We start from the raw sequence: 24,520 nt of genomic DNA, 5'->3' as shown, positions 1-24,520 counted from the left end.
CAGCGCCTTCCATCGACCCGAAGTGTCACCTGTACTGCTTCCAAATCTTGCGTTAAAAACTCTGTAATGCAGAAATAATCAATATCGTTTCTAAGCACTACACATGTTCTGGGCCTCTTTGCGGTATGGTCCCATATTACTTTATTGTGCGATCGTTCTAGGCCCCTTACCTGGCCTCTGTAAGTCCACGGCTCTTGAGTAAGTATAATGCCCAGATCGTCCGTAGAAAACCTGCTAGCAATTACAGCCGAGGTTGCAATCGCATGCTCGCTCGAATTTCGCGGACTAATATTTTTGTTATAATAATTTTTATTACATAACAAAGATTCATGAGTGTTACATATATGTTTCCGGTCGTGCAGACACCCCTTGATAGAGGTAATCTTTTTATTATGGGGTTTTGTATTTGTCCTCTCTTTTAGTATCTTCCAAAATTTGGTTCCTCTAAATTTCCTCTTGTGCTTTCACGTTTAGTGAGTTAAGCCCCTGGTTTTGAGCCCTAAACAGCCCTATGGAATAATCTGACGATTTGTCAGCGCTTCTCGGAAGGAAAACTGTCATATTGTGCATAGGCGGTATATCATCCCCCCTTTTTGAACACAATATGGGCCCCTTCCAACTCCCTAGTTTGGGAGCCGTCTCTTCAAGCCATTTTGCGGTGCCTTCGTCCTTGCAGTCCACAAGGAGCATACCTGCTCGGAAGAAGACCCCACAGAAAGCCAACGGATGCGTCCACCCCTTAAAAACTTCGTCCATAATGGCGTCCTGCAGGATAGTCAGCTCATCTGGGCTTAGCGCTTCCGCGGGGGGTAGTTTTGAGGCAACACAGCCAGCCTGATGCCCCTTAGAGCATCAGAATAACTATGCGTCTGTCCATCACCCGCCCGCGAAACCGCTTGCTCGACGTTCCTACCCCCGGTTCCCGATGTCGAAGTGGGTGCAAGCGCCCTCTGTTTCTTTGGATTAGGGGTTTGGGGTGTTATATGCCCGCTCTTCCGCTTATAGCGGGTGCGGTCTCGATACCCCTATCCTTTTCTGCGTTGCCCCTGCGTCTTTCCTCTCTGCGATGGTACCCGCTTATCTCGATGTTTCTTTGATGCCCGCTACCTTGCTTCTCAGCTGGTGCGGGCTGTGAACCTCCTATCAGTTTAATGCCCGCTCTTCCGATCAGACTGCGCGCTTCCTCGTCGTGATGCCCGCTCTTCGGCGGGTGCGGTCTTAATGCGCGATTTTTCATCGTGCCCTCCGACCTGCTGGCTGTGATGCCCGCTCTTCCGCTTGTCCGCGGGCGCGGTCTGATTACGCCATTGCTCATCGTCACTCTAGCTGTCTCCTTTGGGGTTTAATCTGACAAGCGCCAGTTTCCGTGCCTCTTCGGGGGTCTTCCCCTGTTCAAGGTACCCCACATACTGCCAGGAGCCTGATCCGTTAAGACCTAGCCGCATACGGCCATCTAGGGTGCCTGGTTGCCCTAGGAGTGGAAGAGGCGGTGGCGTTGCCCGCCTTTCCATACGTCGCTCTCTCTCGTACCTCGATTCTCGACTGCCGGTGGTCTCATGCCCACCCGTATCTTTAGGGGCTTTCTCATGTCGAATGCCTGCGCTAGTGGAAGGTGCCTCATCATCTCGCGCGTGCTCTATAAAAAGCGCTGCCTCTGCATCGGAGAGACTCTCCAGAAAACATCGTTTACGCTCTTCTGGCTTGCTGCTTCTCGTCTTAGTTTGTGCCGGGTACCTTTGCCGTTCTCAGTTGTTGTTGGCTGTTGTTGTTGTTGTTGTTGTTTTTGTTCTTTATTGTTCACCATCTTGTTGGTACGACTGAGTGCTTGACCTGCCAGACGTAGCAGTCTAAATTCTTCTAGGGGATCTCACGAAGTCCGTCGCGCCAGCGCCCCATGTCGCGGTAACGCCACCGTTATTCCTCGAGGCGGCCCGGGGTCGAGAAGGCGCCGTTCAAATACAGTCGGTTTTGCCTCCTGGCTGCAAACCGTCCAATGGGCACGGTGTCGCGTTACACCCTGGATTAGGAGGCGGCAGTTCTTGGTCACCGTTCGCCAGCGGCCCTAAGCTGGAAGGAGGGGTAGCTCAGAGGCTACGAGAGCATCCGCGTTACTCCCTCCCAGAGAAGGACCGAATGGCGATTCGGCTAAGCCCCCGCACCAACGGCAAGGTGCTTTCCCTAGCGGAGGTTGATCTAATTACTTGAGGCGTAGTTATTATTTCAGCAGTAGTGTTTAAAGAACTCGGCTCATGAATCCAGAGAACTTTAGGCTATTTGGCTATCTCATGCACATCGGCAACGATAGAGGGACCACCCGATTCTAGGCAGGGCTAAGTAGCCGCTATAAGCACTACATCCATCAGTACAGACAATTCTATATACCCGCACTCTTGAAAAATATTATGTTGTGATACCCTCATACCATGTTCTGACCGACATCGAAGACATGTTTTCGTTGCTAAACCGGTTTTCGACCTAAAACTTGTGTGTTTTCGTCCATACAAAATCTGTCAAGCGAAAACAAGTTTTCGCTGAAAACTACTTGAAAACTCACGTTCCACTCATTCCAATCGGTGTCTGCTCTAGTTTTGTTCTGGGTATGCTGTTACATTGCTCGGCTATACTCAATCCCGACTCTTGCGTCTTGTTCGCGCATTCTGGGCAACGTGAGCCATCTATGTGCGAGATGCGGTAACCAATCCGAGTGCAGCCTTGGGTCACGGCAGAAGGAGAGAGCGCTTCGGTGGGCCCACTGCGATATATTCGGTTTAAGGGCTCACTGAAGTCTGCAGCGTTTGTTCACCAGTAGGTGCGGCTGCAAGCGAGTGTCTGTCTTGGAACAGGCGGCTTGCTATATAAACGTGTATTTGGTTGCGAAACCACCCCCGTCCCCCCACAATGTCTGGGGCCTTGCAACGTCTACTAGAGCTGCCATGTAAAGGAGCGCAAAGTCGGTGTTGGATTTATGGTGGGAGAGAGACTCCGTCGCTGAGTACTGTCGTTCACCCCGGAGCGAGCGTCTGGCCATAATCCACATCTCGCTCATATGCGCCCATGCCCCGACTGAAGAGAAGTATGAGGTATCCAAGGAACTCTTTTATGAGCGCTTGGAGTGCACGTACGAGCGCTACCCCCGCCATGATATCAAAATTGTGCTTGGCGGTGGGCAAGGAAGGGATCTTCGGAAAATTCAGCCTCCACGACGAAACGTCCGACAACAGACTGAGGCTGATCGACTTCGGCGGGGCCTGAAACATGGTAGTATGCACTACTAGGTTCACGCATAAAAATATTTATCAAGCTACGTGGCTGTATCCGGATCGAAAAACGAGAAACCAAATCGGTCATGTTGTGATAGACGGAAGGCACGCTTCCAGTGTTTTAGACGTACGTACACTCCTAGGGCCAAACATCGACGCACCCGCCTCTATGCAGCAAAAAATGTGCGCCCAAATATGCAAATAACGCTTAAAGTCGAAAAGCTGCAATCACAACAGACAGCCAACGCATTCATGAGACCGACATACGCGAGCAGTGGAACCACATCTCCCGCTCATTAAGTACCGCCGCCGAAGAAGTAGTCGGATTTCAGCGAGCCCGAAAGAACAACTTGTACGATGAGGAGTGTCAGGAAGCTGCAGAGAAAAAGGATGCCGCATACAGGGCCACGCTGCGATCAGGCGCAACGCACGTTATGTGGGACCGCTATAATAGGGATCTCAAGAGGGAAGCGAAACGTATTTGCCGCAATAACAAAATAGAGGCCGAAATACGTGTGTGCGAAGAGCTTAAAATGTTGGCCAACAGGAAGAATGCTCGAAAGTTTACTAGAGAGTTGAGCGACTTACGGAAGGTTTCTAGAACAGGGCGTACGTAAGAACAACAGTGGCGACCTAGCTAACGATGTTTAGAACGTACTTAAATTATGGAGGGAACACTTTTCCACCCTACTGAGTGGTAGCAGCTTGGTAAGTTCTGCAGAAGAAGAACCCGAGGCCCCAGTTGATGACGGAGTCGATATTCCTCCGCCTGACTATGACGAGGTACGAATAGCAACAACGCGGCTGAAAACAAAGCTGCGGCGAGGAGTTGATAAGGTGCATGCATCAACTCTTATGCAGAGTATGGTCAGATGAACGCAATCCAATCCCCAAGAAAGGTGACCCCGCCATTCGCGCGAACTAACGCGGGATCAGCGTTCTAAGCATAGGTTACAAGGCCTTATCGAGCGTATTGTGCGAAAGACTGAAGCCCATCGCCCATGAACTGATTAGGCCTAATCAGTCTGGCTTTAGGCCTAGCAAATCCACCATCGACCAGGTACCAGGTATTCATAATACGCCAAATCTTCGAAAAGCCCCGCGAGGAAAGGATCGACACTCACCACCTATTTGTCGACTTTAAAGCCTCTATCGACAGCACTAAAAGGAGCAGCTATGTCTGAATTTGGCATCCCCGCCAAACTGATATGGATGTGTAAAAGGACGTCCAGCTCCGTCAGAATTGGGAAAGACCTCTCCGAGCCGAGCGACTCCCTTTTATATGACTTCTTTAATCTGATGTTGGAGAAGATAATAGGAGCTGTTGATAGTTATAATTTCGAGAATGTAGAGAATTTCGCTTGCTTGGGAACCAGCATTGAGACCGATAATAATGTTAGCATGGAAATCCAACGCAGAATCATTCTTGCCATTAAGTGCTACTTTGGACTGAGTAGGCAATTCAGGAGTAAAGTCCTCTCTCGAAATACTAATACCACACTCTATAAGTCACTCATCATGCCCGTGCTGGTATATGGCGCAGAAGCATGGACAATGACAACATCCGATGAGGCGGCTCGTGAAGTACTCGAGAGAAAGATTTTGCGGAAGGTTTACGGGCCTTCACGCGCTGGCGACGGCGAGTACCGCAGACGATGGAACGATAAGCTGTATGGGCTTTCACAACGACATGGACATAGTGAAGTGAATTAAAATACAGCGACTACGCTGGCTTGACCATGTCGTTCGAATGGACACCGACGCTCCAGCTCTGAAAGTATTCAACTCGGAACCCGCTGGTGGTAGCAGAGGAAGAGGGAGGCCAATGGAAATGGATGGAAATACAAGGAGGAGAAGGACTTGGCTTCACTTGACATTTCCACTTGGCGTCAGTTGGTACAGAAGAGAAACCACTGGCGTGCTTTGTTGAACTCGGCCAAAATCGCTTAGCCGGTTACAGCGTCAAATAAGAAGGAGAAGGAAGTCATATTTTATCATATTTAATACGCCACTTCGGATTTATTGTTAATTGGCCGCCCAAATTAAAATAAGAATAAAAAAATATGGTTTTTGGTGAAAAGAAAATGAATGAAAAGCATTTTGGTTTTGTTTTTTTGTAGCTCGCTAGACCTAACAATTGCTAGAGCTTGTCTGATAAATAGCATAACATCATTGCATCAGACCATCTGCCCATAATTATCTCGATCAATAAGCCCACCGTCTTTGCTCCCGCGGAACATATATTTACTTTAACAAATATGATTGGAACGGCTTCGCGGAAGATACCGAAAGCAGCTTTGTCGCCCTTCTCACACGGTGGCGAACGCCAGTTCCGCAGGGTAGTCACTGTCGCGGCTTCATGCTCCATACCATCCGAAGGCATCGCGGAAGAAGCGATACCCTGGCGGTCTGGATACTGTAGCCGCCTCAACAGCTACCTGTCCAGACTCGATCCCAATATCCCCAATGAGTGTCCGGCATGTGGAGACTCCCCGCGCGACACCAACCATCTCTTCCCATGCCAGCTCAATCCCACTCAACACACATCTCCCCTCAATCCGACCCTATTGGAACACTGCCCGTTTCCCCGGCCTGCTGTTATTGGAGCTTAAGGATGAGCTGATACGAATTGAATACACTGATTTTTATTAATTGTTTCTTTGAATTCAACGACTTCTTCTATATTTTGAACCACAGCTATCAATAAAGTAAAATTTTCTTTGATGTATGTATGTATGTACATATGTATGCGAGCGTACAACCGATAGTTTCTTTTCGATATGGTCAGCCAGTTTTTGTAGGGTATTTAATGGGTCGATTATCGATAGCAAGCGAACTTCAGGTGCGTTGCTAGTTGCCAAAACGATATTACAGATGGCAACTGGCAGCTGGCAACTTTCAACTGACAACTGCAGTTGCTACAAAGTGTGTATACAGGCAACATTTTTGTAGTTGCTGGGAAGGTTTTTGGAGCGTATTTAGGAGCGAAAATTGAAAAGTTTGTCATATATTTTACTTTTTAATAATTTGAACGATATTAACGTTTTGCAATGCAGTTTGCTTCTACAGAATATGGTGAAAATATCAAAACAATACTTTAAAATTTTAGTTTCCATGGAGTACGCCCTTTTGGCGAAACAAAGGCGAACATTGATTGAAAATTGTTTCCTTTATCAACTGAAGCACCTCTTTTAAAACTACCGACACACCAAGTTTTCCAAATTGAAGTCATTGCTGTGGCACTTCCTTCTGCGAAAAATCGAAGAGGAGCACAAGCTTTTATGAGAGGAAGTATTGAAGTTGAACGAAGTGGTTCATCCGCTTATTAACCAATTATACTACAGCTTCTTTTTGAAGTCCTCAATATGCTTTAAAAATGAACACAAAACGATAATAAAAGAAAAACCTTAAAAGCATTAACATTTGCTTACAGTGCACGCGGTAGCTCTAGAGGATTGGAATCATCCTTTAAATGTCGCCTGATTGAGGCCGCGTTCATGCACTCTCTTCCTCTTAAACAAATAAATGTGATGAACTTAGCTTTATTGCTGTCTTTTCTTTAAAACTCTTTATTTGAATAATTTAATTTTACTCGCACAGCTTATTTACAGCCGCTTGCTGGTTGTCGAACTGTCAAATTTCGATTGTCGATAACTACAGCAACTGACGATAGTTGAATTCGTAGTAAAAATTTTCTTTCCAGTTGCGTTGTCAGCTGGCAACCGAACCGTGGTCGCGTTGCCATCCGTAATCGACCCATAAATTTAAGGAAATGAAAAAGTTATGGGAGTAATTTATGTCGCTAATAATAAATTTTTGTAATAATCATTTCTACCGTTATGTTAAGTTATGGAATTCCTATGATTTTTTGCGGGTTGTAGATTGAAAACAAGGGTGGTCTACTTTTTTCCAACAGTTTTACCCATCAACTCCCACCAGGGCGGGCCTTCTTCACCCACTGTTTAAAAAATGGAAATTTTAACCATCAAATTTTTCTAAGGATAACCGAACGTAATGAAAAATAATAATAATTTATGTCGCTAATAATAAATTTTTGTAATAATCTTATCTACCGTTATGTTAAATTATGGAGTTCTTACGATTTTTTGCGGGTTGTAGATTGAAAACAAGTGTGGTCTACTTTTTTCCAACAGTTTTACCCATCAACTCCCACCAGGGCGGGTCTTCTTCACCACTGTTTAAAAAATAGCTTATAGATGGTTAAAATTTCCACTAAAATTTTAAGCGTCAAATTTTTCTAAGGATAACCGAATGTAATGAAAAACAATACTAATTTTCACGAAAAAGAGGGAACTTTAACCCTGTGTAGAAAACACTGCGATGTGATGGAGAAAAACCTTCCTGGTGTTTGACCACTAATTATGAATGCTAGTGTAATTTTCACATATCCACCTAGTACCTTAGGAATGTTAAAATTAGCCTTTTATTAAAAGTCTGCACAAAAAATATTCAACTCTTTATTAAAGAAAAAAAAATACACAAGAAAATCAACTTGTTTTTCGGTTTTCCTCCAATAATTAAGGAGTTATATGCAATAAGGGCACTTGTTGCAGTATATAAAAATGTAGTATTGTTGTGGATTACCAGTGTTCGACCCAAGGCACATTGAACAGGCAGTATCAGTAGAGCAGCTGATTTCATTTATTTTTTTTTTTAATTATTTGGTCTCGAAAACTTCACTTATTTAAATTTTTTCTCCCAAAAATTCTAAATTGTTATAATCTGTTTGCATGTGAAACCTTTTTTCATGCGAAACAAGCGATTGAATAGCAGCTTTTTGAACGTTCGCCGAATTCAGTAGCGCAAACGCTTATAACTGGGCCTCTCAAAGGCTGGATGAATGCTTCGGGAAGCAAACAAATTTACTAAGAAAGAAAGCTGTAACAATTTTTTTTTTCAAATTAATTTTTTTAATTCTATTTTTGTTTGTATTTCACGCGACACGCTTTGATTTAGAAAAAAAAAATCAGAACAGTTTTTAACATTTTCTGTACTAGAAGCAACAACGAAATACACGCAAATGTTTTTCTTTCTCTAATTCTACTTCCTGATTATATGCCTTGGTTCGATCCTAATTTAACTGTAATAAACGCTTTCCATCAAAAAACGTGTTTCCTATGTTTTTTTCTGAGTTACGCTTTTTTGGAAAAATAAAGATCATATTCCTATTCAGTGGCGCAAATTAGGTAAAAAAAACTCCTTTCCAAATAAAATTTTCATTTCGTAAAATAGCGTTATTTATACGAGTAGTACTTCCTTCAAACGATGAATTTCAATGTGCATCATCATGAAAATTTTGTACAAAGCTCCTTAGGCGCCGATATTTTCGTAACTCGTCGGCGGCGTGTGACGAATGACAAAAAACGGCGGCGGCGGCGGCGTCGCGGCTCGGTGGCGTAAACCTCTAGGCCATACGGCTACATTTGCTACATGTTCTTCTGCTCACGGCTGGCATCGAGTCAAACCCAGGGCCAGAAACTTACACCTGCTGTGTATACCAGAGACAACTATACCACAACTCCACCTCAGTCAAGTGCAATGCTTGTGATGGGTGGAGTCACCTCAAAGTTTGCTCAGGCCTACGGACACATCGGCAGTGGACCACATCATTCGTGGGCCCCCTGCTGCTCAAACAGAGCAGCCTCCACGGCAAACCCCAGTCCAGCTGAGCAGCTCAACACAAACACCACATCATTACAACACAACAACACAATAGATCACACCACAACCACGAAAGACCACTCAACCGCACCACCACCCACACGCCGTCGCCAACAACTCCTGGTTCCTCCTACAATCTGCACGGTGTGTCAGACCAGGATATTCTGTAACGTGACATCAGTCAAATGCAATACCTGTCTTAGCTGCTGCCACTTTAGGGCATGTTCAGGTCTGCGCACCGCGCGAGATTAGACGAGGTACTTCGAGGGCCCATGTTGTGCTGCATGGTCGCATACCCCAACTGCGACGCCACCCACTACCACCACAGGGCGGAACCCCCCGCATAACAACACGTCTCCCGATCCACACGAAGCTCCTTCAATTCAACTGTAACGGACTTCAGAGCAAGATCGAGGTTATCTCCTTTATGGGAAGGCATGGAATATTGATAGCTGCGGTCCAAGAGACGAAGTTGCACAGTAATTCAACATTGTTGAATTGCGCCGGATACAATGTGCACCTTCGAGATCGCGAGCGAGTGCAGTATCGTCTTGTAGTGTTTAATTGTAATAGAGTCATCTTCGTTACTACTAATTAGATAAGTTAAGCTTTTATCTACAGCTGATAAGAAGCAATGTCAGAATAAAGGCGACTCTCAACAAGAACGTACGGAGCCATTTAATACATGGCGATCCTTCCAGGAGCTTCCAGGTGTTGAAAATCAAGAATTTTTAAATTAAATATTTTTCTAAATATTAAAAGTGAAATGGCCATCCACTTTACGGTTAATGGTGGATTTGTTGGGAGTCAATTACATTAAAAATAATGGCAAGAGCGTAAACTTTCCATGTGTGATATATTGGTGGCCAACTATTGAGCTCTGGAACATTCTTTGTAATCAGCGCTCGTACCTGAACAGCACTACGATTTTTTCTTGGCGTAGCGGTTCTTTAATGATAATGCCTGGAGCAGAAGCAACTAGAAAGAACAAGCGGAGCACAAAATCGTAAATTTTTGGCGCAACATCAGTTACAGTAACACTATGCAAAACTTTAAACTTCTACCTGTATCAGCGCATATTTGCACAGCAAAATCGAGTTGCCAGAGGATTTGCAAGTGAAGCAGAAAAAAATGTGCAAATAAGCAAAGCAAATAGATTAGGCGGCAGGCCACGTGATGGATTGGAAGCGGTGATGATTTTATTTTTTTTATTTCTTATTAATCGTTTGAAAACGCACAATGTACATACATACATACGATCAGCCGTTTATTTAGTGTGCTGATTTTGCTATCGTTGTTTTTTATTACAGTTAATTTTCATATGCTTTAAAAATAACTGATGTGGAGAGCAAATACCTTCAGCAAAGAAAACTGATTTTGGACTAATTCATGAAAAATCCACACATCTCTCAATGTCGGTTAGTAAAATTGCTGGAAACTGGAAGGTCGACGGTACAAAATGTATTGTCAAATATCAAGAAAAATTGCAGCATTGAGAGAAAGGCGGAATCTGGCGGAAATCAGGCACTATAAATAAGATAGTGGAGAAGGCTGTTCCAAGGACTTTGGAGAGGAATCCGAATCTCTCTGAACGTGTTGTCGCACCTGGAGTGTTGTTCTGAGAGCCTGTATTGTTTTGGCCTGATTTGGCAACAAGCCATTGCGCAAAAAAACGCAAGAGTTTTATGCACAAAATGGAATCAAGATTTTACTAAAAGAGTCCAATCCTCCGAATTGCCCAGAGCTCTAAACGATCGCGCGTTATTGGGCCTATATGAAATCAAAATTAAAAAAAGAAACATAATGCACACCTCCAAGAATATCGCAGTTCCGCAGAATGTGGCGAAAATAGGCTCAATCGATCAACGAAAGGGATGTCCAAGTATGAATGGCGGGCTCATCTCTAAAGTACGGGTATTTTGGCGTGGAAGTTAATTCTAATAATATTTGTAAATCTTTCATCTAAATAGAAATAAAATAAGGTTCTATAAAAGTTTCGAAGTTTTCGAGTTATTCATATTTAAATTAGTTTTTTTGTTACTTAATACCTGCCAGATTTCAACTGAAGCAGTTCTTACATATGTATATAATATATACATATTATGTATACGTAATTGCTGTACCTATTTCATTGTAAGTTCTTTTCATTACCGTTAAGCATTTATTTTAGTTTAAGGGCTAATTATTAAGTTTATTTCTTCTGGTTTACAATTTTCTCACCAAGTGGTATATGTATACACGAAAGACAGAGCTTAAACTTTTCGACCTAGCGGCACTCGCTTAAACTGTTTGTAGGTGTGCACAATTTTCGAAGTTCTTTTGTTAGTGAGTTGATGGAGAGGAAAAAATTAACCAACTTAGGAAAATTTTCGAGAAATCTCGCAAATGTTTAAATAAAAAGATACACATAAAAAGTGAAACCGTGCAAAAGCATGTTCAAATAATAATAGAAAACGCCAACTAAATTCGCGGAATTTTAAACGCAAATAATGATCACAGTCTTGAAAGCCAAAAGAGGCAAGCAGAACAAATCTATTCAGAGGTACGAGACAAAATACTTAAAACATTTGCGAAACAAAATATTAACATAAAAATACCATTTGAACTTGGTACGCCCATTTTATATACAATAGTAGAGGAATCAAGTGATTCCGAAGAAGATAGTGTGTGGGAGAAACGCAACGTACCAGCAAAATGTCACAAACCGTGATTGAAATTCTAAATACGGCATCGAGGCTGATACCCGAATTCGATGGTAGGCAGGAACATTTGCGAGGCTTCTTAGATGCGCTAAGGTTAGTAGATTCAATAAAAGAAACGCATGATACAGTCGCAGTGCAACTAGTAAAAACAAAACTTAAGGGCACAGCTCGAAATTTGATTTCTACGGAAGATACAATTTTAGCAATAATTGCGAAACTAGAGAGCTCCGTTAGAGGTGTATCTGTTGAAGTACTATCAGCAGGGGTTTTAAACATCAAACAAAATAACAAATCCGCGAATGCTTTCACGAAAGAAATTGAAGACCTAACAAAATGTTTGGGATCTGCGTACATAGCAGATGGATTGCCTCCTCAGTTGGCAGAAAAATATTCCACTAAAGTGGCAGTCCAAGCAATGTCTAAGAACGCGAGCAATAATGAAGTAAAGTTAATTTTGAAATCTGGTCAATTTACTAAAATGAACGAGGCTGTTACAAAGTTTGTGAACAGTTGCAACGAAACAAATGACGGTTCAGTTTTATTTCTTAGCGGAAGTAAATTAAATGCTCAGTTTATTAACAGCAACTGCAATGGCAATCGTAGACGTGGGTTTACGAGTGGCCGTAGTTACTACAGAGGAGGACTCGAAATCGAAACAGTAGTTCCGCACCAAGACATGTACGCTACGTAAACGAAGTAGAGCATTCGGAAAACACGGACAGTACCTCGAATATTCAAAACTAAAAACATACTCTAATCATATTTTCCACTTAAATCTACATCTCAGCAGTTATATTTCGATTTTCACAACTTTTGGTACCCGGAAAACAACCTTTTTAGTTGACACTGGGGCGGATATCTCGCCCATAAAGCACAACTGCATTAACAAAAACCTACAAATAAATACGAACATTAGAACTACCTTAACTGGTATAGGTCAAGAATCCTTAACCACTATTGGATATGTTAATACTGATTTAAAAGTTGAAAATATATTAATTAATAACGACTTACATGTTGTAGAAGATAGTTTCCCTATTCCAAGCAATGGAATTGTGGGACTAGACTTTTTGAAAAAATTTATCTGCAAATTGGAATACGGGCGTCAGCAGGATTGGTTAGTTTTACGACCACAAAATTTTCCAGAGGATATCGCAATCCCAATGCACAGCGCACCGTCTCCCAATTCGTTATCACTCCCAGCACGATCCGAGGTAGTAAGACACATTAAAGTTGATTTTGATGAATAGGATGCATTCATACCGCTCCAACAACTTCGAAGCGGAATATACGTAGCTAGTACAATAGTTTCAAGATCGTATCCAATAGTCCATATTATAAACACAAATAACGAGAATGTTTTTATAGAAAAGTTCCATATCTACATAGAAAAACAAGTAAGTACAAGTAGAGATGCGAATGTAATGGATAAACTATCTCAGCGTTTGTAAAGCAAAAACTAATTAACTTATGTACTCAGTTTACTGGCGTTTTCGGACTAGAGAATGAAGAAATAAGTGGGAATAATTTTTATCGACAAAAGCTGAGGCTTAAAGACACTACACCGGTTTACATCAAAAACTACAGAATACCTTACTCTCAGAAATCGGATGTGCAAAAACAAATCGATAAGTTGTAAGAAGATGATATAGTAGAACCATCCATATCAGTACAATAGCCCAATTCTGCTAGTTCCTAAAAAGACATTACCTGGAAAACCAGAGAAACGATGGCGTTTAGTAGTGGACTATAGGCAGATAAATAAGAAACTTCTTGCAGATAAATTTCCGTTGCCACGCATAGATGATATTTTAGATCAACTAGGCAGAGCCAAGTATTTTTCTTGCTTGGATCTAATGACAGGGTTTCATCAAATTTAGCTTGATGAAAATAGTAGAGATAGAGTAGGGTCATTTTCCACCGAAAAAGGCTCACTCCGGTTTAAGCGGCTTCCGTTTGGGATTAAAGGCGCTCCAAATTAATTTCAGCGCATGATGACGTTAACTTTCGCGGGCTTAACACCTGCACAAGTGGTTCTAGGTTGTTCAGAAAAGCACATGCTGAATAATTTATAAAATGTTTTTGAAATATGCAGAAAATACAACTTGAAACTATATCCGGAACAGTGCACGCTTTTATTCACGAGGTAACGTATCTGGGTCACAAATGTACAGATAAAGAAATTTTGCCCGACGACAGCAAGTTTGATATTAAAAACTACCCGAAACCCAAAAATAGTGAAGAGGCGAAACGCTTTGTATCCTCTGTTAATTACTATAGGCGCTTTATTCGCAGCTTTGCAGAGTATGCGCGGCACCTAACTAAGCTAGGCAAGGTGTATCTTTTTGGAAAGGTGTATAATTTACATGGTCAAACGACTGCGAAAAGGCCTTCAACTACATATTTGAAATCTTCACTGATAGATCCACCGCTCTTGAAGTATGCCGATTTTGAAAAAGCGTTCGTATTAACGACCGACGCCAGTAAGTTAGCCTGTGGGGCTGTTTTAAGTCAAACGTACGGAGTCGACCAATTACCAATAGCTTTTGCGTCAAGAGCTTTCACAAAAGGTGAGAGTAATAAAAGTACGATAGAACAAGAGCTCGCAGCTATACACTGGACAATCACGCATTTTAGCCCGTATATTTATGGAATACAATTTTTAGTTAAAAGTGATCACAGACCACTCACGTATTTGTTTACGATGAAAAACCCGTCATCGAAATTAACCAGAATGAGATTAGGCCTAGAGGAATATGATTTCACAATAGAATATATCAAAGGAAAGGAAAATTACATTGCTGATGCGTTGTCCCACATCGATTTAAGAGATATAAAGCAAATAGCTGAAGCTAAAACCAATATTTTTAAAGTCACAACCCGATCACAAATGAAACAAATACAAAATAATGCAATAAAACCAGATCACACAAACACAAACATTGCAGTATATTTTCCTAAAGTTTATGAGGCAATCACTATTCAAAAAGTTAGGAAAATGGTTTGCTTAAAGTTTTATGCTAATAAATGTGTAATTAGACATAGAAAGACAATTTTAGGCAGCATCGCTGCAAACGAATATGCTACTAATGGAGATATAAATTTAGATTTATTTTTTCCAAGGCTGGAGAAAGAAGCCAGTAGCTTGAAAATTAGGAAAATTAGAATTTCTCTTAACGAAGACATATTTGATAAAATCCGGATTAAAATTTTTAAAGAAATAAGGGAAAAATTATTAAAAACTTTAACGATAGCGCTATCACCAAAAATATCGACAATTACAAATAAAAAGGAAAAGATGAACATTATAAAAAGATACCATGATGACCCTGCTTTTGGTGGCCACCCTGGGTTACTAGGTTACTACAAAAAATCAGACGTTACCATTTTTGGAAAGGCATGACAAAAGATATAACAAAATACGTAAAACAGTGTACCGATTATCAGAAAAATAAGACATTGATTAATACCAAACAACCATTAATTAAAACCGAAACTCCCGTAAGTTCATTCAATACAATTATAGTTGACACCATCGGACCTCTACCAAGAACAGAATCTGGCAACGAATACGAATACAAAATACTTAATTTCAGTGTCAATGCCTGACAAAACCGCAAAAATAGTAGCTAAAAATATACTGGAAAGATGTGTTCTTATATTTGGGGTACCAAATAAAATTTTGTCAGACATGGGTACTAAATATAAAAATCAGGTGTTAGAAGAGCTATGCAAAATTTAAATATAACTAAAAGCTGCGGCTTATCATCATCAAACTGTAGTTACAGTTAAAAGAAGCCATAGAATGTTTAACGAATATATTAGATCATATATTGCAGGTAGGCATGACTGGCACACTTGGCTGAACTACTACATGACTGGGACAATTGGCTTGCTACAACACAACACCGTCAACTACTCATAGCTATTGTCCTTTTGGATTAGTTTTTGGAAAAATTTCAAATATACCGGAATTTCTAACAACAAATAGCATCGAACACATCGAATATAACATAGAAGCATACGCAAAAGAAGTCAAATTCCGGCTTCAACTAGCTCAGATAAGAGCGAGGAAACTAATTGAAAAGTTTAAGGGTATACAAAAGAGCAAATACGATGAGTATACGAATGAAATACAATTATCAGTCGGTAGTAAAGTATTAATAAGAAATAACTAAGGGCATAAGTTGGATAACGTATACGTAGGCCCTTACACGGTAAAAAGCCTAGATACACTTTTACAAATGTACGTATGTATATACTCGCTGAGCTCTAGCATCATCTAAGAATAATCCATCTATATAGATCATTCTTCCGTATGGCGAAGGTGTAGTGTATAATTGTAATAGAGTCATCTTCGTTACTACTAATTAGGGAAGTTAAGCTTTTATCTACAGCGGTAGACTGTAAGCATGCTAGCAGTAAGAATAAACTCAATGTAAGAAGCAATGGCAGAATAAAGGCGACTCTCAACAAGAGCGTACGGAGCCTTTTAATACAGTCTTATCGAAGCAGACATCGACCGAAGGGATACCACCCTCGAATGCCAGGGCATCGCTATCCTGTCACTAGCTACCCGGCAGGATATCACCCTGAAATAGGTGCGCTCCTCAGAGGTGAAACCCGTTTTGAAGTTAGTGACTTTAATGCGCACCACGATCTTTGGCATTCAAGCCTGTCAAACGATCGTAGGGGAACAGACTTGGCTGAGCAGATAGAGGATTCGATATTCTGCACAATGAACGACGACGCACCCACCAGGATTAGGGGCAGATGCAACAGCTCGCCAGACATAACAATAGTCAGCGGCGGTCTGATAAACGGCGTATCATGGCGACCTATGCTGACCTTAGCATCAGACCATCTGCCCATAATCACCTCGATCGATAAACCAGACGACTTTGCTTCCGCGGAACACCGGACCAATATCAACTTTACTAAAGCTGATTGGAAAGGCTTCGCAGAATTTACTGAAAGCACCTTCGCTGCGCTCCCCACACGAACCGACGTCCACCTAGGTGAAAGTGAGTTCCGCAGGGTTGTCACTGCTGCTGCAGCTCGCTTCGTACCAGCAGAATACATAACGGACCACGGTTCAAAATTCCCTGATGAAGCGGCTGTCTCGCCGATGAGTGTGACAACCTTCGTCAGGTCGATGCCGGAAATCCCCGTATCAGCGCGGGGATTCGGCAGCTTGTGAACGTACATAAGCGGAGAGAGTTGGAAGAGCAGCTGAACACCTGTAACTTCGCCTCTGGTATGAGTAAGCTTTGGTCAACCGTGAGGACACTGTCCAATCCGACGAAGCGCGACGACAGGGTCGGACCCGGAGCGATGCGCGAGCTATTTGAGCCGGCAATTTATACTGCATCCTCCGGCGGACACAGCCAAGCGTCGAGTGACCAGAAGGCTGCCCAAACTGCCAACAACTTGGGCCCCCCTTGTTTTCACTTGAGGTGAAGTTCAGGTAGCCATCGGGAAGGCGAAAGCCTCCAAAGCCATGGGTCCCGACGGAATATGTATGTTGATGCTGATAACTTTGGGTCCTGCGGGAGCAGACTATTTAAAAAAGATGGGGAGAGTGGTAATGTTTAGAGACAAATCGAGTAAACCAAGAAAAATAAAACTGGGGGTTCCACTGGGTGGTGTGCTTTCCCCATTACTGTTTAACTATTATATTTCCAACCCCCAGAGGAAGTCTCGATTGTCTTACGCTGACGATTGTTCGATAATGGCGTCTGGGAATGGAATTGATGACTTGTGCTCGCAACTAAACGGGTATCTCTCCGAGTTTTCTCGCTTCTTCACTGCTAGGAGCCTAACCCTATCCTCTAGACAATCCTCTGCGACCTTGTTTACTACCTGGACGAAGGAGGTCAGACTACTACTGGGAATTCACGTCGATGACACCAATTCGACGGTGAATAACCCCAAAATACTCGGAGTAACCTTCGACAGTCTGCTCTCCTTCTCTGCGCACGCAACCGCAATTGTCAACAAAGTACAGAGCCGCAACAAGGTCCTCAAGACGCCAGCCGGCAGTACCTGGGGCAAAGACAGTGAAACGTTGCTGGCAACATACAAGGCAATTGGCCGGCCGATTTTAAATTACGCAGCATCAGTGTGGTCGCCGGGGACTAGTAGGACGCAGTGGATGAAGCTGCAGACGACACAAAACACTACACTTCGGACAGCGACTGGATGTCTTCTGATGTCGCCAGCTGCATGAGGAGGTGAAAATGCTCCCCATAAAGGAGCGCAACACAATGCTGTGCAAGCAATTCCTAGTAGGGAGCCACAGATGTGGACACCCGAACAGACACTTGCTTTCAGAGCAGCCCTCGCCAAGGCTCGTCAGAAGGTATCTATATGAACTGACGGACGAAGTCCAGAGGTTCATAAACCAACCTTTGGACCCGTCAGCTTACCGACAGGCCCTTAGCGGCATTAACAGGGAGTCGGTCTCCAGTTTACACTCCAGACCTGTGAATGCCGTTCTAGGCACACAACCACCTGCCTCGGGAGACTAGAACCACAATAGCACAATTTCGCTCGGGCTACTGCAGCAGGTTAAACTCATACCTCAGCAGATTAGATGCAGATGTGCCAAATTAGTGTCCGGCATTCGACACCCCACGACTCGAAACTTCTCTTCATATGCCCGGATAACCCCACACGGCTAACGCCTCTGTCCCTATGGTCAGGCCCTATAGAGGCTGCACGCTTCTTGGGTCTTCCGTTAGTTGAGCTTGACCACAACGACTGAGATACTAACCAATCTGGGCGGGGTTGTTGTAGCCGCTACAACAACAACAACAACGGAAGTGTTGACCGTCCATCAGGTAGCACGGAGCATCGTGCGAAGACCTTCAGAAAAGAAACGCGTCCTCCGATTGAGAAGCCTGAAAGCTTTATTCTCACGAACAACGCAAAGTTCTTTATTGAATTGCCAGATATTTGAACGAAGTGGTCCAGCATTATAGAACTCAATATTGGTAACTGGATACACTGTGTTGGGGGAAATTGCAAAGCTGACGAGTTTGCAAGGCTAGGTACGGTAGCCCATTTGAAGATTTTTTCACACGTAGAAACTATACTTTAATTATATGTTTGTGGCTCGTATAATAAAGTAAAGTTATTACAGAAACGCTCAGTAGGCACTATTTTTAATGGACTCTGGAAACGTACTTGGGGGCATCTGCGTTAAGCCAAATTGTGGCTCCATTGTAAACTCCATAAAACTTAAGTAATTTTTGGTTTCAAATAATAGTAAAAGATCGGCGCTTACACATATGTTAGTGTTTGGCCGAGCTTCTCCTCCGATTTGTGGCGTGCGCCTTGATGTTGGCACACAAAGCGGAGGGACCTACAGTTTTACGCCGACTCCGAACGGCGATTGTATTTTTATGGGAAGCTGTTTTTCATGGCATGGCGTGGTTTCAAATAAAAATTTTAACTTGATGCTATTGGATTTGGAGCTTTTTGGCTGGTTATATTAAATAAAAAAGTGTTTATTCTTCTCCTACGCGTTTCGACGCATAATCCAACAGCATTGAATTTTCAATCTTGGCCCAAGAAAAATAATATTTAATTTGTCATTTATGTTATTTTTTTTACCTTCCTTTTATTAGCTCGGGATGTAAGTATGTAATATTGATGCGCCTAAAAGATGCAGCGATTTCTATTCTCAAGTTACATACCTGATGACAGTACGAATGGCAATTATAATAGGGAGGTTTTAGTTTTTTAAACTACAATTTTATTAATAAGACTATAAAATATCGGAGTGCTCTTTTAAGGGAGTAATTTTAATGCGTTGGGTCGCAAAGAAAACCTTTAACTAAACAACTACCAGTTTGAATGATATTTGATTAAAGTAAGATGACGGGGTTTTATTTTCCCAAGCACAAAATGAATAACCCGTTATGCATACTGTATTTGAATAGGTTTTCTTAAACGTGTTATTAATTTTACGTTCATTTCTAAATTATTCACTTAAAATATCTAACTTATTCATTGATTTTAGGGAAAATATGCCGTCACACTTTAAAGTAAAAGAATACTGTCCTTTAGTATTTCGAAATTTGCGTGAAAGATTTAGTGTTGATGATGTCGACTATCGCGAATCCTTAACTCGTTCGCAGCCAGTACGCATTGAATCATCAGGAAAATCGGGTGCACAATTCTACCAAAGCTATGATAAATTTTTCATAATTAAGAGCTTGACGTCGGAGGAAATCGAGCGTATGCATGCGTTCTTAAAGCAATATCATCCCGTAAGTATACTAGGATGTTACTATGTATAATTTTGTAATAATTACACTTATGTGTGTTTAATAATAATACGAAGGTCACTAAACTAGTCTACATCAATGTAATTTGAGGCGATCAGACATTTGCATTGTAAAATTTTAAATTTTTTACCATTCACGTACTCAATACGTTTTACAGTATGAGCGCTCTTTGTGTTGTTTACAGTTACTTTTTAAGTAGACAAAAAAATGAATATTTCAAATTGAATGATTGTTTACAACTCTGGACGTCGATCAACACAACAATAGTGCATCGACGAACTTCTTTCCATTTTTTGTGATGAAACGCCATCTTGGGCCAGTGTGTATAATAGGTATAATCCATAAAAGCCTGGTCGTACTTCGCTCGCCGATGAGCATCGAGAAGGTCGTTCTACATCGGTTTGTACGCCAGAAAACAATGGAATATCGTCATGTGACACATAGGGAGATTGAGGCGGTCCTAGGCATTAGAGCTCCTACCATACATATTAAATTGCATGAACATTTAAAGCTAAGAGCGCGTTGGATCCCACATAATGGATTCCATGTCTCAACAACACACACAAAAATAACACAAACGAGAATTACAAAAAACAAACATCTTCTTCCCCTTTATTGGCGCTGTAACCGCCTTAGCGATTTTGGCCGAGTCCAAAACAGCTCGCCAGTCATTTCTCTTATGTGCCAATTTAAAATGCCAAGTGGAGCCAAGTCCTTCTCAACCTGGTTTTTCCAACGCAGAGGAAGCCTTCCTCTTCCTCTGTTACAAGCATCGCGACCCGCGATGAATACTTTCAGAGCTGGAGCGTTTCTACATAGCCAGCGTAGCCGCTGGATTTTAATTCGCTGTACTATGTCTATAACGTTGTAAAGCTTTGGCGATTTTGGCCGAGTCCAAAACAGCTCGCCAGTCATTTCTCTTATGTGCCAATTGAAAATGGCAAGTGGAGCCAAGTACTTCTCAACCTGGTTTTTCCAACGCAGAGGAAGCCTTCCTCTTCCTCTGTTACCAGCATCGCGACCCGCGATTAATACTTTCAGAGCTGGAGCGTTTCCACATAGCCAGCGTAGCCGCTGGATTTTAATTCGCTGTACTATGTCTATATCGTTGCAAAGCTCATACAGCTCATCGTTAAATCGTCTGCGGTATTCGCCAGTGCGTAAATGCCCGTAAATCTTTTCCTCGAAAACTCCAAGCCGTGCTTCATCAGATGTTTTCATTGTCCATGCCTCAGCGCCATACACCAGCATGGGCATGATGAATGACTGATTGAGAGTGATTTTTGTACGATGAAGTAAAGTCGTCCACTTCTCAATTGCGTACTCAGTACAAAGTAGCACTTGTTGGCAAGAGTGATTCTGCGTTGGGTTTTGATGCTGACATTATTATCGGGGTTAAAGCTGGTTCCCAAGTATACGAAATTCTCTACTTTCTCGAAATTATAACTGTCAACAGTGACGTAGTGGCCAAGGCGCTAATCCGCTGACTGATTGGGGACAGGAGATACTTCGTCTTGTCCTCGTTTACCACCAGACCCATTCGCTTTGCTTCCTTATCCACCTAGGTAAGGGCAGAACAGACTTCGCGGTTTTTGTTACCGATGATGTCGATGTCACCGGCACACCCCAGCAATTGTACGCTCTTGTAGTAAATTCTTCAGTTCAGTGTAGAAATGGTTCAGTTCCGCGGCACTTATTATCTTCTCCAACATCAGATTAAAGAAATCTCACGAAAGGGAGCCACCGTGTCTGAAACCTCGTTTGGTATCAAACGGCTCGGAGAGGTCCTTTTCAATTCTGACGGAGCTGGTGGCATTGCTCAACGACATTTTACACAGCCCTATTAGATTCGCGGGGAAATTACATATTTTCGTGCTGTCGAAAGCGGATTTTAAATCGACGAATCGGCGTGTCGATCCTATTCTCGCACACTGATAAGGCCCAATCAGTTCGTTGACGGTGGGCTTCAGTCTTTCACACAATACGCTCGATAAGACCCTGTAACCTATGCTTAGAAGGCTGATCCCGCGGTAGTTGGCGCGAATGCCGCGGTCATCTTTCTTGTAGATTGGGCAGAGCACACTTAAATTCCAGTCTTCGGGCATGCGTTCATCTGACCATATTCTGCAAAAGAGCTGATGCATGCACCTTACCAACTCCTCGCCGCCGTACTTGATTAGCTCGGTTGGCAGGCAGTCAGCTCCAGCAGCTTTCTTGTTTTTCGTACCTCGTCATAGTTAGGTGGTAGAACATCGACTCCGTTCAGTTCCCTCCATATTTTAAGTGCGATCTGGACATCAGTGACTAGGTTCCCTTGTTGTTCTTACAAGAGTTCGCCCTTTTCTTGAAACCTTCCGTAAGTCGCCTCTGTGATAAAACTTTCGGGCGCTTCTCCTATTGACCAGCATTTCAAGCTCTTTGCAATCACGTATTTCGGCGTCTTCTTGTTGTGGCAAATACGTCTCGCTTCCCACGTCAGTTAACTATAGCGGTCCTATATAGCTCGTGTTGCGCCGATCGCAGCGTGGTTCTGTAGGCCACATATATTTTCTCTGCAGCTTCTAGACACTCCTCATCGTACCAGTTGTTCTTTCGGGCTTTCCCACTACTTCGGCGGTGGTACTTAATGAACGGGAAGTGTGGTTCCACTGTTCGCATATGTCGGTTTGTTAAAGAGTTGTTGGATTTAAATTACTTCACGTCTTTATTATTCAACAGCGCCGCCTATCGGCTTATATACACATTGCAATTTCTATTCATTGTAAACGTTCTGTTCTCATTATACCACACAAGTGTAACAACACGTTTTTTTATTTTCTCATTAAATTATATTAAAACTATTTTATTGTTTTATTATAACCACTGAAATCCAAAAGGTTTTGGGCCCAGTGGCTGTATTTATCGAGTAAAATTGAAGAACACTTAAAAGTTGGAAAATCTAAGTAATTCTACTGAATAAGCCATATTCATCGTAGTGAAGATTGGTTCGCGCTTTGCTGTGGTATATGAATATATATGTATGTACATATATGCGTGTATGAAAGCCCACGTGTTGGTTAAAAACTCGAGAACATTCTTGCACCAGATAAGTTGTAAATTTTAATAGAAATTGTCAAATACATAGTCGTGTCGCCGTACCGTAGTATTTGCTTATTGTTTATTACACAAAATGGATTTAGTAGACGAAAAACCTGGCAATGGTGTAGCCGTCACTCATCACAAATTAAATGGTATGAATTACAAGTTGTGGAAGTTCCAAATTGATGCTGTGATGAAATCCAGAGGCCTGATGGACGTCATGGCCGGCAATGTTCCTGGTGAAACTGCAAGTGCTGCTGAGAAAAGTCAATACGACAGAAATGATGGCAAAGCAATGGCGATTTTAATTTCATCGGTGGACAATGAACAAGCGAATCATATTCTTATGTGTAAGACTGCGAAAGAGATTGCAGATAAGTTGTCTAATTTGCATGAAAAACGTAGCGAGGTGCGCATTATGAATCTATATGAGGGATATTTTTCTTTGAAAATGACTGAGGGCGAATCAGTTACGTCGTATGTGTCAAAGGTGAGTAGAATGGCACATGAAATCGAAGACCAAGGTGAAAAAATATCTGAGAACATTAAAATGGTGCGGATCATTAGCAGTTTGACACCCAAATTTCGTAACTTCAAGACAGTTTGGTACAACATAAAAGAAGCAAGAACGTTGGATAGTTTGATGGCTCGTTTGCAGCTGGAGGAGGATCAAATGAACAAAGTGGATGATACACCATCAGATGTGGCTTTCAGTGCGAAATTCAAATCAAAACAACAGCGGACTAACAAAAAACGCCAGCATCGATTGATGAGCTGAAAAAGAAAACAAAGTATAACAAATGTCATGAAATTGGATATTGGAAGCGTGAATGTCCGAAGCGCGGTGAAAAGTTTGCCGAACGCAAAAAGGCTGGTAGTGATGTTGCATTTTGTGGCAAAGTCGGTGATGGGTTCACTACGAATCTTGAGAATATTTGGATTGCTGATTCAGGTGCAACAGAGCACATGACAGGTCGCATTGAATGGTTTACAGATTATGAGAAGTATGAAGTTGAGCGATTTGTACAAATAGCAAATAATGATCGTTTATTGATTCGTGGCAAGGGAACAATTTTAATTGAAGCAAAGGTTAAAGGCAAATGGCTACAGAGACAGCTTAGGAATGTGCAGCATGTTCCTGAACTGAAGCAGAACTTGTTTTCAACGGCATCCGCCACCTCAAAAGGATTTCAAATGGTGATTTCTCATGATGGTTGCAAACTGACAGATGTTGATGGTGAAATATATGCTGTGGGTGTGAAAGATGACAGTAAGCAATTGAGAATGGTATTTCGACAGAGAATTATTGAACGAGCGTGCGCTGCAACCGTCACGCTTGAGCAATTGCATCATCGGTTTGGGCATCTGAATGTAGATGCAATAAAACGTATGTGCAACCAGAATTTGATTGAAGGCGTCAAATTGTCGAGTGAAACAAAGTTTTTCTGCGAAGACTGCCATCTTGGTAAAATGTAACGTGTTTCACATAAATCAGCGCAAACCC

At 42.3% G+C, this 24,520-nt stretch overlaps 1 protein-coding gene across 6 annotated transcripts in view; it reads left to right on the top strand.

Annotated features, from left to right (window-relative positions):
- The window catches only part of LOC118745701 (phosphatidylinositol 5-phosphate 4-kinase type-2 alpha), a 110,904-nt gene that overhangs the window by 71,221 nt on the left and 15,163 nt on the right, over nucleotides 1–24,520 (top strand). For 5 of the 6 annotated variants that reach the window (XM_036479300.1, XM_036479305.1, XM_036479304.1 and 2 more), the window contains exon 4: nucleotides 19,671–19,920. In XM_036479300.1, coding sequence (XP_036335193.1) covers nucleotides 19,671–19,920 — 250 coding nt within the window. Of the gene's footprint in view, nucleotides 1–10,252; nucleotides 16,190–19,670; nucleotides 19,921–24,520 lie in introns of those variants that run through there. The other variant, XM_036479299.1, reaches the window with a different exon arrangement.

The sequence above is a fragment of the Rhagoletis pomonella genome, unplaced genomic scaffold (assembly GCF_013731165.1).
Source record: "Rhagoletis pomonella isolate Grant_MI unplaced genomic scaffold, Rhpom_1.0 Rhpom_scaffold_00009, whole genome shotgun sequence".
Lineage (NCBI taxonomy): Eukaryota > Metazoa > Arthropoda > Insecta > Diptera > Tephritidae > Rhagoletis > Rhagoletis pomonella.
Note: the sequence above shows the minus strand (reverse complement) of the source record. Positions and strands in the feature narration are given on the sequence as shown.